At 43.3% G+C, this 15,046-nt stretch overlaps 1 protein-coding gene across 2 annotated transcripts in view; it reads left to right on the top strand.

The window, feature by feature from the left end:
- PIDD1 (p53-induced death domain protein 1) overlaps positions 1-15,046 on the top strand; it is a 35,899-nt gene that overhangs the window by 997 nt on the left and 19,856 nt on the right. The window contains exons 2-5 of one of the 2 annotated variants that reach the window (XM_069740060.1): positions 2,133-2,466; positions 7,412-7,825; positions 12,707-12,913; positions 14,218-14,272. In XM_069740060.1, coding sequence (XP_069596161.1) covers positions 2,208-2,466; positions 7,412-7,825; positions 12,707-12,913; positions 14,218-14,272 — 935 coding nt within the window. In that variant the 5' untranslated portion in view covers positions 2,133-2,207. Of the gene's footprint in view, positions 1-2,091; positions 2,467-7,411; positions 7,826-12,706; positions 12,914-14,217; positions 14,273-15,046 lie in introns of both variants that reach the window. The other variant, XM_069740061.1, reaches the window with a different exon arrangement.

Below are 15,046 nucleotides of genomic sequence, written 5' to 3'. Positions count from 1 at the left end.
AGGCTTTGTTCACACTGTCGTTAATGACTCTGTGTGCAGCCCTGTAAGTTCACATCTTCGTTTGCCAGGTTTAGGGTTCGCTCATACCAGCATATAAATCAGAATAGTCCTACTGTCCTAGATGAGAATGGGACCGATGTTTTTATAGACTAGTGTGAACAAACCCTTAGGAAACAGTCATAGTGAATGCAGGTGCAGAATGGATCTGTTGCTTAACTGCTGGAAACGGAAGCAGAAGGGCTCTCTTCATGTGTCTGTCTGGGTTCTGTTATATGATAGGCTTTTATTTCCGTTCCAAAAACTGACAGATAAAGAGACCAAGATGACATAATAATCAATGTGGCCCTTAGGCTATGTGCACACTTTGCAGATTCCACTGCGGATTTTTCCGCAGCAGAATTCCTAAATCCGCAGTCAAAAACCCGTCACGGTTTTTACTGCGGATTTATCGCGGTTTTTACCGCGGTTTCTTCTGCGGATTTTCATCTGCAGTTTTCTATTGGAGCAGGTGAAAATCCGCAGAAAAGAAGTGACATGCTGCGGAATGTAATCCGCAGCGTTTCCGCGCGTTTTTTTCCGCAGCATGTGCACTGCGTTTTTTGTTTCCCATAGGTTTACATTGTTCTGTAAACTCATGGGAAACTGCTGCGGATCCGCAGCGGTCAAATCCGCTGCGGATCCGCAGCAAAATCCGCAAAGTGTGAATATAGCCTTAGGCTTCCATTTCCATTAGTAATGCAATCGATCTGCTTTACACATGAATTCTATTTGTCTGTTCCTCCAAATGGAACATAATAATGGTATGTGCATGGTATGGCTTCTTCATACATCCGTGATTTTTCTTGCATGCAAAAAATGGTGCTCGTTTCATTAGTGTTTTTGATCAGACTGTTAATGGATCTTGATCAGTATGTCAGTTTTTACCGTCAGAGTTTGGTCAACTTTTCTCGGTTGCAAAAAACTGATTGACGCTTCTTAAACTTGTATGTATATGTATGTATATAAGTAAATAAATAAATACAGGTGCTTCTCATAAAAATTGGACTATCATCAAAAAGTTAATTTATTTCAGTTCTTCCATACAAAAAGTGAAACTCATATGTTAGATAGAGGCATTACAAACAGAGTGATCTATTTCAAGTGTTTATTTCTGTTAATGTTGATGATTATGGCTTCTCAGCAATTAAATTCCAAAGTAAAGTCATGGAATCATAGGAATCACAGCATGGATAGACTTGTTACTGCTGCTTAATTGATGAAAAAGATGGAAAATAGATTTTCAAAACATCTCAGTGTATTCAGTATCGAGTATGAGCACTACACGCAGAAATCCCCGCACTTACAGCATTGGCTGCTATCAGTTAGGATAGTGATGGTTGTCTGAGGAATCTTCTGCCGCACTGAATGCACTTGGTTAAATCATCAAGATCCACTGCTGGCAGCTCCCTGTGCAATTACAATTGCAATAACATCCCAGATGTGCTTGATGGAAGACATGTCCGGTGGTGATGAAGGCCATGGTAGTATGTTTAGGCCGTGCAGAAGAATGGTCAACAAACTGCCCCCTACCTCAACCTTCCAGGGTCCAGTGCTGAGTATCCGCCGCTGCTCCCAGTGTCTGCTATTGTCTGCAGCGCTACATTCACGACGATAGCTCTGCAGCCAATCAGTGGATAGAATCGCTAAGCTCAGTGGTTGACTGCAGCGCTGTTGATGTGACGTCAGCAGACAATAAAAGACATGGGGAGCAGTAGTTCATATTCGGGATTGGACCCGGGGAGGGTGAATAAAGAATAGGATGTTTTTATAAATAAAACTGCACATCGGAACAAGGATGTTCTTAAACCAGATAACCCCTTTATCCTTGGATAGTAAGAATACTCTGTGTAATGGGAAGTAGAAATAAAAAACACCCTCCTTATAACTCTATTTTTGGACACTCAAAATTAAAAATACACTTTTTGAAAATAATAATTTGTTACCTGAAAACTTCTTTTTATGTGGTTGTGATGTTTTGTGTTTATTTTATTCCTATAATGAATGTTATATTTTTTTTTATATATTTATACAATTATTTTTTCACATTTTCAGTTCAGTTGATCATCATCCTTCATTCTCCTTCTTCATAACAGCTTGGCATAGCCGACGTCTCCTCCGCGCTGGGCGAGCTGTGACATGCCGGTGTTGCCACACTTAGACAATGAGAGATGGCGCATCTTCTGGACCCCCAGTGGGAGGGAGCCAGCACCGAGGGACCAGCCTCTCCAATGCCACATATCGCTGGCAACAGACTCATCCTCGATGTTTACCTGGACGGATGTGAGAGGTTCCTGCAGGTGACGGAGAATCCGACAAGTGACCTGGCGGAGGTGGAATTTCTCCGACTTAGCAGCAATGATGCAATGATAACATCAGCGGTGGCTGATCTTCCAAGGTTCAGCCATCTCAGATCTCTGGTCCTGAAAGGTAAAATATTCTCATAAAATTATTACTTTTACCCATCACATTGCATGTACATCATAAATGTTTGCTTCTAGAAGACCCCAGGTGGCCAACGATGCAGCCATCTTGCAAGCGCAAGTCGCACTGTCCTCAAATTGTGCTCCAAATTTGCAGCACAGCGTAAGATCTGAGCCGTGGGTTCGTCGATACAATCTAGATGTAAATTCACATCGGATACTTGGCTTACAAACATTTAGAAGTTGCAGTAGAGCCTTGCTTGAATATCTCCATATCTCATGGTACTTAGCACGCTATATGTGTCCGATCCACATAAGCCGTACATATAGGAAGACTCGCTTTTGTACAGAAATACTGATGCCTCCAAGATTAGATTTGGTTTTCTATATTTGCTAAAAAATGTACTAATTATTTTCCGCAATTCTGTTTTTTGCTAATAAGTTAAAACATTAGGGAGAAAGTAGCGCAAATAGGGTCTTATCTGGCAAACAATTAAATAATTATTTTATCAGATTGCGCTAACCTGATCTGATTTAATGCATTTTTGAATTGTCGTTCATCTGCTGCGGATCCACGGGTTGTAAAACCGATGAGAACGAAAGATTGGAGAATTTGTGGATACCTCCATGCTGCTGAAGACGTCGATTCTCAGGAATTTATTAAACATGAGGTTTTTATTTCAATGCGTTTCGAAGTGACAGGCGCTTCTTCAATATGCGGTTGTTTCCTGAAGAAGAAGTGACTGTCACTTCGAAAAGCGTTGAATAAAAACCCGCATGTTTAATAAATTCCTGAGAATCGACATCTTCAATAATCAGCAGAGCGGGCGGTATCCACATGTTCACCATTTAATAATAAAAATAATAATTTTATTTATATAGCGCCAACATATTCATCCCATAACATGCCATTTCTTCATTCTCATTGGTTTGCTAATAAGTTGTCATAGGTTCAATGGAAACAAGACAGACTTTAAAATAAAAAGAAATTAGGGCTTATTGTTTCCTATCCAGTTATCCGTTCTTTATTTCCCTCCAGTGTGGTAGTGATGCGTCCAAAAAAAAAATGTCGCAGTCCCTATAACATCCATATGGATAAATCAGGTAGAAGTCGGATGTTCCTACCAGTATATCAGGTAGAAGTTGGATGTTCCTACCAGTATATCAGGTAGAAGTCGGATGTTCCTACCAGTATATGAGGTAGAAGTCGGATGTTCCTACCAGTATATCAGGTAGAAGTCGGATGTTCCTACCAGTATATCGGGTAGAAGTCGGATGTTCCTACCGGTATATCGGGTAGAAGTCGGATGTTCCTACCAGTATATCGGGTAGAAGTCGGATGTTCCTACCAGTATATCAGGTAGAAGTCGGATGTTCCTACCAGTATATCGGGTAGAAGTCGGATGTTCCTACCGGTATATCGGGTAGAAGTCGGATGTTCCTACCAGTATATCGGGTAGAAGTTGGATGTTCCTACCAGTATATCGGGTAGAAGTCGGATGTTCCTACCAGTGTATCGGGTAGAAGTCGGATGTTCCTACCAGTATATCGGGTAGAAGTCGGATGTTCCTACCGGTATATCGGGTAGAAGTCGGATGTTCCTACCAGTATATCGGGTAGAAGTTGGATGTTCCTACCAGTATATCGGGTAGAAGTCGGATGTTCCTACCTGTATATCGGGTAGAAGTTGGATGTTCCTACCAGTATATCGGGTAGAAGTCGGATGTTCCTACCAGTATATCGGGTAGAAGTCGGATGTTCCTTGTTATGACCTGGTGGTCAGGACAATAATGGACCTGGTGGTTAAGAGCACACAGAATGACCTGATAGTAACTGATAATAACGGACGAGCTCTGGGACGTTGGAACTCTGCTGACCGCAATCTCTAATCCTATCAAACACACTAGAAATAGCCGTGGATTGCGCCTAACGCTCCCTATGCAACTCGGCACAGCCTAAGAAACTAGCTAGCCCTAAAGAAGGAAATTAAAGCCTACCTTGCCTCAGAGAAATTCCCCAAAGGAAAAGGCAGCCCCCCACATATAATGACTGTGAGTAAAGATGAAAATACAAACACAGAGATGAAATAGATTTAGCAAAGTGAGGCCCGACTTACTGAACAGACCGAGGATAGGAAAGGTTACTTTGCGGTCAGCACAAAAACCTACAAAAAGACCACGCAGAGGGCGCAAAAAGACCCTCCGCACCGACTCACGGTGCGGAGGCGCTCCCTCTGCGTCCCAGAGCTTCCAGCAAGCAAGACAACAATAATAATAGCAAGCTGGACAGAAAAATAGCAAACCCAAGAAATACAAGCTGAAACTTAGCTTCTGCTGGGAAGACAGGTCACAAGAACAATCCAGGAGTGAACTAGACCAATACTGGAACATTGACAGGTGGCATGGAGCAAAGATCTAAGTGGAGTTAAATAGCGCAGCCTGCTAACGAATTAACCTCGTCACCTGTGGAAGGAAACTCAGAAACACCCACCAGAGGAAGTCCATGGACAGAACCAGCCGAAGTACCATTCATGACCACAGGAGGGAGCCCGACAACAGAATTCACAACAGTTCCTACCAGTATATCGGGTATGAGAAAATAGGAGAAACCGGAGCATATGGAAAAAAACAGCTCTTTATTAATACAAACATTAAAAACTATCAGTAATATACAAGGTATATAGATTCCACTAAATAACAGAAGTAAGGGGGCGAGAGAACCCACTCCTCAAGGCACCCCACACTAAGCAATAATTACATATACAACTGCAGAGCACAAAGTGTGCTGTGCCAAAGTAGAATAGCAAGCTAGTCAGCAATAAATGTCACAGTGATTCGACCAAGTCGCACTAAGCGCAATATAGTAAACATGGGTAGAAAATAGCAGATCAGCTTACCAGCTCAGGGGGGGCCGAGGAGGGGGATCCCGCCGGAAAAAAGACCCCAGTATATCGGGTAGAAGTCGGATGTTCCTACCAGTATATCAGGTAGAAGTCGGATGTTACTACCAGTATATCGGGTAGAAGTCGGATGTTCCTACCAGTATATCGGGTAGAAGTCGGATGTTCCTACCAGTATATCGGGTAGAAGTCGGATGTTCCTACCAGTATATCAGGTACACGTCGGATGTTCCTACCAGTATATCAGGTAGAAGTCGGGTGCTCCTACCAGTATATCGGGTAGAAGTCAGATGTTCCTACCAGTATATCGGGTAGAAGTCGGATGTTCCTACCAGTATATCGGGTAGAAGTCGGATGTTCCTACCAGTATATCGGGTAGAAGTCGGATGTTCCTACCAGTATATCGGGTAGAAGTCGGATGTTCCTTCCAGTATATCAGGTAGAAGTCGGATGTTCCTTCCAGTATATCGGGTAGAAGTCGGATGTTCCTACCGGTATATCGGGTAGAAGTCGGATGTTCCTACCAGTATATCGGGGAGAAGTCGGATGTTCCTTCCAGTATATCGGGTAGAAGTCGGATGTTCCTTCCAGTATATCAGGTAGAAGTCAGATGTTCCTACCAGTATATCGGGTAGAAGTCGGATGTTCCTACCAGTATATCAGGTAGAAGTCGGGTGCTCCTACCAGTATATCGGGTAGAAGTCAGATGTTCCTACCAGTATATCGGGTAGAAGTCGGATGTTCCTACCAGTATATCGGGTAGAAGTCGGATGTTCCTACCAGTATATCGGGTAGAAGTCGGATGTTCCTACCAGTATATCGGGTAGAAGTCGGATGTTCCTTCCAGTATATCAGGTAGAAGTCGGATGTTCCTTCCAGTATATCGGGTAGAAGTCGGATGTTCCTACCGGTATATCGGGTAGAAGTCGGATGTTCCTACCAGTATATCGGGGAGAAGTCGGATGTTCCTTCCAGTATATCGGGTAGAAGTCGGATGTTCCTTCCAGTATATCAGGTAGAAGTCGGATGTTCCTACCAGTATCAGGGTGTTATATCTGAATGTCCTGAGCAGATCAGAGACAACGATGACCTTGTATAGAACGTCTCTTGGATGTCCAGAATGTGAGGAGCAGTACCGGCCAGTTCTGGGAGGGATATAGACTGCCAGGAATAAAGATCAATAGGAATCCGCAGGTGTCAAACCACAGGTGAAATCCACACAAAATCCACAAAAAAAATTGCGGTAATTCTGCAGGTAATCCGCAGTGCGGTTTACCTGCGGATTTACCAAAATGAGTCCAAAAAAATCCGCAGGACTTTCCGCAACATGTGCGCGTAGCCTAAATGGACAACCCCTTGAAGGAAAATGCTGGCAGTGTTTTTCCTGAAGCATCATCTCTGATGTCTTTTCCAGCTTTTTATATTTGATATAAAAAAGAAATAAGATCTAAGCCTGAAGCGGTTAAAAGAAGTGAAAAGGATAACACACAAACACAGATAATTTTTTTTCACATTTTTTAGTGCTTTCTCGGGCGGGTACCGGGCATAATCCACTTGAAAAAGACTTTGTGCAGATATTCTCCTATGCCCACATTGTCTCTGTCACATTTCAGCAGGCTAAACTCCATTTTTACTGCTGTTATTATACAATAATATCAAGTGTGTAAAGAAAAGGAAGGTTTTTTTTTTAAGTTCTGTTTTTTAGCTTCTAGTGATATCGAGATATTAAAGTGCCAATTATACAGCTGGAAATATTTATTTATTGTAACCCAAAATGATCGTGTGCACCTATTTATGATTTCTAGTGATGAGTGAACGTGCTCTGATAAGGTGTTATCTGATGATGCTCGGGTGCATGTCTCGCAGAGGTTCGATAGCCGCAGCACATGCAGGGATTGTCTCACAGACAGGCCATGTATGTGGTCAGGGACTCGAACATATTATTCGAGCACACTGAAGACACTCAGTTAGCACCCGAGCATGCTCAGATAACACCTTCACTCATCACGAATAAGCACCCTTGTATCAGTACCTATTATATCACACTTCTCAGGTGGACATTTCCGGGATGACTACGGACGCTGTCAGAATGGATTGCTGACAACCCTACCACCAGATATCGGTCAGCTTTCCCTGCTGCGACACCTGGATCTCAGCTTCAACAGCTTCTCAGAGCTGCCACCTTGTATCAGTGCCCTTTCCCTACTTACCACTCTCCATCTTGGCTACAACCAGCTCAGGACTCTTCCAGATGATATTGGTGACCTGAAATTCTTGACAGATCTCTCACTCATGTCGAACCAGTTGGTGGCGCTCCCTGCAGGCATTGGGCAGCTGAAAAATCTGGAGAAAATGGACCTGTCTGAGAACCGGCTGGCGTGCCTGCCTGGGGAGGTTGGAACCTTGCAGCAATGTATTCATCTAGATCTGTCTGGGAATAACCTTGCCAACCTTCCTGAAACACTGTGTAGGTGTCAGCCTCATTTTTCCATATTTTATTTATAATTTTAATGCATTAATTAGTATATTAAAGAGGTTGTCCACCTTGTTGGCCTTTATTTTTGCTTAAATATATTTATTTGGGGCTACATATTTTTGCAATTGGGTTTTATTAAACATTTTGCACCGTTTTCGTTTTATAGGCTTTTTATCTCACTGCACATTCAACTTTGAGATGTTCATAAATCAGAAAAAGACCTATAAAAGAGTTACCGTCTCCGTGTCAAACATTCATAGCAGGCTGACTGACAGATTCTCAGTTAACTCGTTTTTGACCCAGCAGTTGTGCAACACAAAGGCTGTAGAGGGCGTATGGTGCAAAATTGTCTACAAAACTCAATTGCAAAAATTATTTTTTATCCCTAAGCAAGAATGATACCCCAAAGGTGGACATCCCTTTTAATTAATGTTATCTTCAGATTCAACTTTTTTTTTTCTTTTTTGGCTTAAAGGGTTTTCTGCTTAGGATACTGCAGAAATGTTAGATTGCTAGGGGTCGACACATTGTTTATAGCCCCCTAAATACCACCATACCCCACATTTGCTGGTAACAGGGCTGGGTGTTGCAGAAGGTTTGTGTCTGCTTCTATCTCTCCCCTTCTCCTTCCTATCCTTTCCATAGACTTTTATGGGCAGCAACTGTAATCTGATCTCTCAGTGAGCCGATACACTGTCTTCACTGAAGACAGATGTTACCAGTGAATTGAGTGTGAATGACCCATCCAGGAGGTTGGAAGAGGAGAAATATGCTTTTTTCTCTTAACTCGTGTTTTTCCACTTTCAGGCTTGTTGATTCCAAGTGTTCTAAAATAACAAACAGGGTAGGTACTCCCCCTCCCCAGGTCCAGCGTCGGGTCCCTGCTCTTGCTCGAATCTTAGGCCGGCGTCACACACAGCGTAAAACAATACGGTCCGTATATTACGGCCGTAATACGCTGAAAAGTCCCCCAAAAAATGGTCCGTTGCTCCTCCGTAGGCAGGCTGTGTCAGCGTTTTTTGCGCATGGCATCCTCCGTATGTAATCCGTATGGCATCCGTACTGCGTGGTTTTCTCGCAGGCTTGCAAAACCAACATACCGCTATAGAAGTGATCCATGTGTCCCAAAAAGAAAAGAATATATATATATATATATATATATATGTCAGTAGACACATATATGTATATATATTAATACTTATTCCAGCGCTATACAGCTTGAAAGCCGGTAATTCAATTACCGGCTTTTTCTTTCTCCTTCATAAAACCCGACATGATTTGAGACATGGTTTACATACAGTAAACCATGTCTTCTCTCCATTTTTTTTGCAGATTCCACACTACTAATGTCAGTAGTGTGTATCTGCAAAATTTGGCCGTTCTAGCTCTTAAAATAAAGGGTTAACTGGCGGAAAAAATTGGCGTGGGCTCCCGCGCAATTTTCTCCGCCAGAGTAGTAAAGCCAGTGACTGAGGGCAGATATTAATAGCCTGGAGAGGGTCCACGGTTATTGGCCCCCCCCTGGCTAAAAATATCTGCCCCCAGCCACCCCAGAACAGGCACATCTGGAAGATGCGCCTATTCTGGCACTTGGCCACTCTCTTCCCATTCCCGTGTAGCGGTGGGATATGGGGTAATGAAGGGTTAATGCCACCTTGCTATTGTAAGGTGACATTAAGCCTAATTAATAATGGAGAGGCGTCAATTATGACACCTATCCATAATTAATCCAATTGTAGTGAAGGGTTAAATAAAACACAAACACATTCTTTAAAATTATTTTAATGAAATAAAAACAATGGTTGTTGTAGTATTTTATTCAACGCCCAATCCAGTCACTGAAGACCCTCGTTCTGTGAGTAAAGAAACATAATAAACCAACAATATACTTACCCTCCGCAGATCTGTAACGTCCAACGATGTAAATCCTTCTGAAGGGGTTAAAACATTTTGCAGCAAGGAGCTGTGCTAATGCAGGCTGCTCCTCGCTGCAAAACCCCAGGGAATGAGGCTAAAAATAGATCAATGATCTATATTTAGCATCATTTGCGGTGAGGCGCCCTCTGCTGGCTGTTCATAGATCGTGGGAAATTACCTAGAAAGCCAGGGAGCCAGGGAGCTTTCTAGGTAATTTCCCACGATCTATGAACAGCCAGCAGAGGGCGCCTCACCGCAAATGATGCTAAATATAGATCATTGATCTATTTTTAGCCTCATTCCCTGGGGTTTTGCAGCGAGGAGCAGCCTGCATTAGCACAGCTCCTTGCTGCAAAATGTTTTAACCCCTTCAGAAGGATTTACATCGTTGGACGTTACAGATCTGCGGAGGGTAAGTATATTGTTGGTTTATTATGTTTCTTTACTCACAGAACGAGGGTCTTCAGTGACTGGATTGGGCGTTGAATAAAATACTACAACAACCATTGTTTTTATTTCATTAAAATAATTTTAAAGAATGTGTTTGTGTTTTATTTAACCCTTCACTACAATTGGATTAATTATGGATAGGTGTCATAATTGACGCCTCTCCATTATTAATTAGGCTTAATGTCACCTTACAATAGCAAGGTGGCATTAACCCTTCATTACCCCATATCCCACCGCTACACGGGAATGGGAAGAGAGTGGCCAAGTGCCAGAATAGACGCATCTTCCAGATGTGCCTTTTCTGGGGTGGCTGGGGGCAGATATTTTTAGCCAGGGGGGGGCCAATAACCGTGGACCCTCTCCAGGCTATTAATATCTGCCCTCAGTCACTGGCTTTACTACTCTGGCGGAGAAAATTGCGCGGGAGCCCACGCCAATTTTTTCCGCCAGTTAACCCTTTATTTTAAGAGCTAGAACGGCCAAATTTTGCAGATACACACTACTGACATTAGTAGTGTGGAATCTGCAAAAAAAATGGAGAGAAGACATGGTTTACTGTATGTAAACCATGTCTCAAATCATGTCGGGTTTTAGGAAGGAGAAAGAAAAAGCCGGTAATTGAATTACCGGCTTTCAAGCTGTATAGCGCTGGAATAAGTATTAATATATATACATATATGTGTCTACTGACATATATATATATATATATATATATATATATTCTTTTCTTTTTGGGACACATGGATCACTTCTATAGCGGTATGTTGGTTTTGCAAGCCTGCGAGAAAACCACGCAGTACGGATGCCATACGGATTACATACGGAGGATGCCATGCGCAAAAAACGCTGACACAGCCTGCCTACGGAGGAGCAACGGACCATTTTTTGGGGGACTTTTCAGCGTATTACGGCCGTAATATACGGACCGTATTGTTTTACGCTGTGTGTGACGCCGGCCTAATTGTGCCGTATTTTTTGCGAGTTTTACGGACGTAGATTCTGCGCTCTTACGTCCGTAAAACTCGCATGTGTGACGGCGGCCTTAGTGTTTTGGCTGCAGCTGTGACATCATATTCACAGTGCGCATCACCGCTGTAGCCAATCACTAAGCCCAGTTGCTGTGTTGTCTACGTCTACCTTCGCTCAAATGCTGGGCTCAGTGATTGGCCACAGCGGTGACATCATATTCACAGTGCGCATCACCGCTGTAGCCAATCACGAAGCCTAGTTGCTGTGCTGTCTACCTTCGCACAAAGGCTGGGCTCTGTGATTGGCTACAGTGGTGACATCATATTCACAGTGCGCATCACCGCTGTAGCCAATCACTAAGTCCAGTTGCTGTGCTGTCTACCTTCGCACAAAGGCTGGGCTCAGTGATTGGCCACAGCGGTGACATCATATTCACAGTGCGCATCACTGCTGTAGCCAATCACAAAGCCCAGTTGCTGTGTTGTCTACCTTCGCTCAAATGCTGGGCTCAGTGATAGGCCACAGCGGTGACATCATATTCACAGTGCGCATCACCGCTGTAGCCAATCACTAAGTCCAGTTGCTGTGCTGTCTACCTTCACACAAAGGCTGGGCTCAGTGATTGGCCACAGCGGTGACATCATATTCACAGTGCGCATCACTGCTGTAGCCAATCACGAAGCCCAGTTGCTGTGTTGTCTACCTTCGCTCAAATGCTGGGCTCAGTGATAGGCCACAGCGGTGACATCATATTCACAGTGCGCATCACCGCTGTAGCCAATCACGAAGCCTAGTTGCTGTGCTGTCTACCTTCGCACAAAGGCTGGGCTCTGTGATTGGCTACAGTGGTGACATCATATTCACAGTGCGCATCACCGCTGTAGCCAATCACTAAGCCCAGTTGCTGTGCTGTCTACCTTCGCACAAAGGCTGGGCTCAGTGATTGGCCACAGCGGTGACCTCATATTCACAGTGCGCATCACCGCTGTAGCCAATCACTAAGCCCAGTTGCTGTGCTGTCTACCTTCGCACAAAGGCTGGGCTCAGTGATTGGCCACAGCGGTGACATCATATTCACAGTGCACATCACCGCTGTAGCCAATCACTAAGCTCTGTTGCTGTGCTGTCTACCTTCCCACAAAGGCTGGGCTCTGTGATTGGCCACAGCGGTGACATCATATTCACAGTGCACATCACCGCTGTAGCCAATCACTAAGCTCTGTTGCTGTGCTGTCTACCTTCCCACAAAGGCAGGGCTCAGTGATTGGCTACAGCGGTGATGCGCACTGTGAATGTGATGTCACCGCTGCAGTCAAAACACAGACACCATATGAGCAGTAGGGAGCCAGCGCTGGACCTGGGGAGGGGGAGCACGTTCCCTACTTGTTATTTTAGGTATAGTACAGCGTCAGGTGTCCACTTTAATAACATAAATAGTGCTATGGATATATAGAGTAATCACCAGATGAGCGAAGCCTCATATTTCATGATCCCAAATAAAATAGAAATATAAGAAACATATATTGTCTTCTATAGGTAACATGATATCTCTCCAGGAGCTATACCTTCACAGTAATGTCCTTGTGGCAGTGCCAGCGGGCCTGGCCTGTCTGCCTCACCTCTCTCGCCTAGACTTACAGAACAACAGGCTACGCACGGTTCCTATAGAAATCATACAGTGCTCTTGTGCGTTTCTGCAAGGGAACCCCATAGGTGAACCAGAGTCCTCACCGCCATCTGAAGGTAAAATACTATCTCTACAGTCTCCTTCTGCTTTGAGAAAACTTTTGAGACCCAGGGTTTATTTCAATGTGTATTTAGTTAAATGTAAAATCTTGAAATTTCCCCACTTACCTCTGGGGCTATTTTAGACTCATGCATCCTGTTTTTTCAGATGTTTCACATAAACATTAGCAGCAGTATTTCGTATCGAAGCATCTAATGAGCATGTGCATAGGTCATTGTGAATGGAGTGGGAAATGTGACATCGTCTTACTGCGATTGGTGGATCCTGTGTTATCAGTTGTATAATGAGGTTTTATCTGTATTGTAATCCTGCCTGTGATGATAGTGAGACTCCTGAAAAGTCATCTGCAGAAATTATTAGTCCTAGTGTGAAAATTCCCCAAAAAATGTTTGGGTTATATGAAGATACAAAAAAAGTTGACAAAAAAAATATATGATGGGCCACGTTAATAAAAGACAATTTGATGCTGCTTTTTATACATTTTTTTTTTTTAGCTATTTTGGATTTCAGGCCTCATTCAAACATACATGATTTATCATATTTCAACTATAGGACTCGCACCCATTATAATCTATGATGCTGTTCACATATCTGTATGTTTTTTTGCAAATTGTTTGTCAAAATTACCCCTACACGTCTATGGGTCATCACAAGGATACAATTCGTAGGGAATCCGTGTTCTGTCCATTTTTTAACATTGTAATGAATAGGAGAAACTTTATATTTTTTTTAGCATATGAGAAAATCACTGATAAAACACTGATGGTAAAAACTGACACACGGACCAAACACCGAAGAAAATCTGATCCAAAACTATCAGACCATTTTTCACATATGCAATAAAACTAACCTTTCAGTAAGGCCAATGGCCTCATTCCCACCTCCATTTTTCACGTACATGTTCTATCCATATTGGAACCCAGCCATTATAATCTATGGGTCTGTTCACATGTGCAGGTTTTTTCGCTGACTTTATGTCTTACTCATACAAGTCTATGGGTTTGTAAAAAATCACAGACAGCGCGAGGATGTGAGCCCTGCGTTATCCGTCTTTAACACTCTGGCGGATAATTGAAAAATCACTGATGAAAAAAAACGAACACACAGACCAAACACTGATGGAAATCAGTCCGTTTTTTGTGTATGAGAAAAAACAAGGACTTCTGTGAAATTAAATTTTGGTTTAGGGTGAGGAGAAAAATGCAAAATCTGCACCATGTGGACGAGGCTTTATACTGGTGAGAGGGCCCATACGAGTACTGTGGGATTATGCACTGATGGAACTCTGTTTATTGTACAGATGAACGTCAACGCTTAGAAATAAAGGAGCTGTATGTGAAACCAGAAGAAAAGAGGTGAGTAATGTCAGTCTTTGCAGTTCTCCAGATGTTCGCACAAGCTGATCATCGGGCCGAATGCACATTCATTGCAAAAAATCGCTCCGTACCGGTGCCCTGTGTAAGAATACCCAGCTGTCATTGCCTTTTATGTGAGAAAAACTCTATGGGGACAAAGTCAGAGGCTACCATTAAGGCCGGTTTCACACGTCAGTGGCTCCGGTACGTGTGGTGACAGTTTCCTCACGTACCGGAGACACTGACACACGTAGACACATTAAAATCAATGTGTCTCTGCACATGTCAGTGTGTTTTCACAGACCGTGTGTCCGTGTGCAAAAAACAGAGACATGTCAGTGTTCGTGGGATCACATGGAGCCATTAAAGTCAATGGGTGCGTGTAAACACGTACCGCACACGGATGCTGTCCGTATGCTTTTTTTTAAGTCATAGGGTTAAAATTGAAACAAATTGTTTCAATACACGGACAGCACATGAACGATAAACGCGGACACACGGATAGCACACGGATGACACACGGATGACACACGGATGACACACGGATAGCACACGGATAACACACGGATGGCCTACATCCACACACGGATAGCTCCGGGACCGTTTCTTCCGGTACCGGAAATATCTGGACGTGCGAGACTGGCCTTAGAGGTATAGGTGGAGGATTACTCCTGACTTATAGCGCCAAAGGATCTCGTTAGATCAAAACAGAACCCTACTGAAGTATGATCTGTGCTAGCCGGGATCAGAGAACTTTATTTATCACCCTTTCCT

This window comes from Ranitomeya imitator, chromosome 9, assembly GCF_032444005.1.
Source record: "Ranitomeya imitator isolate aRanImi1 chromosome 9, aRanImi1.pri, whole genome shotgun sequence".
Classification (NCBI taxonomy): domain Eukaryota; kingdom Metazoa; phylum Chordata; class Amphibia; order Anura; family Dendrobatidae; genus Ranitomeya; species Ranitomeya imitator.
Note: the sequence above shows the minus strand (reverse complement) of the source record. Positions and strands in the feature narration are given on the sequence as shown.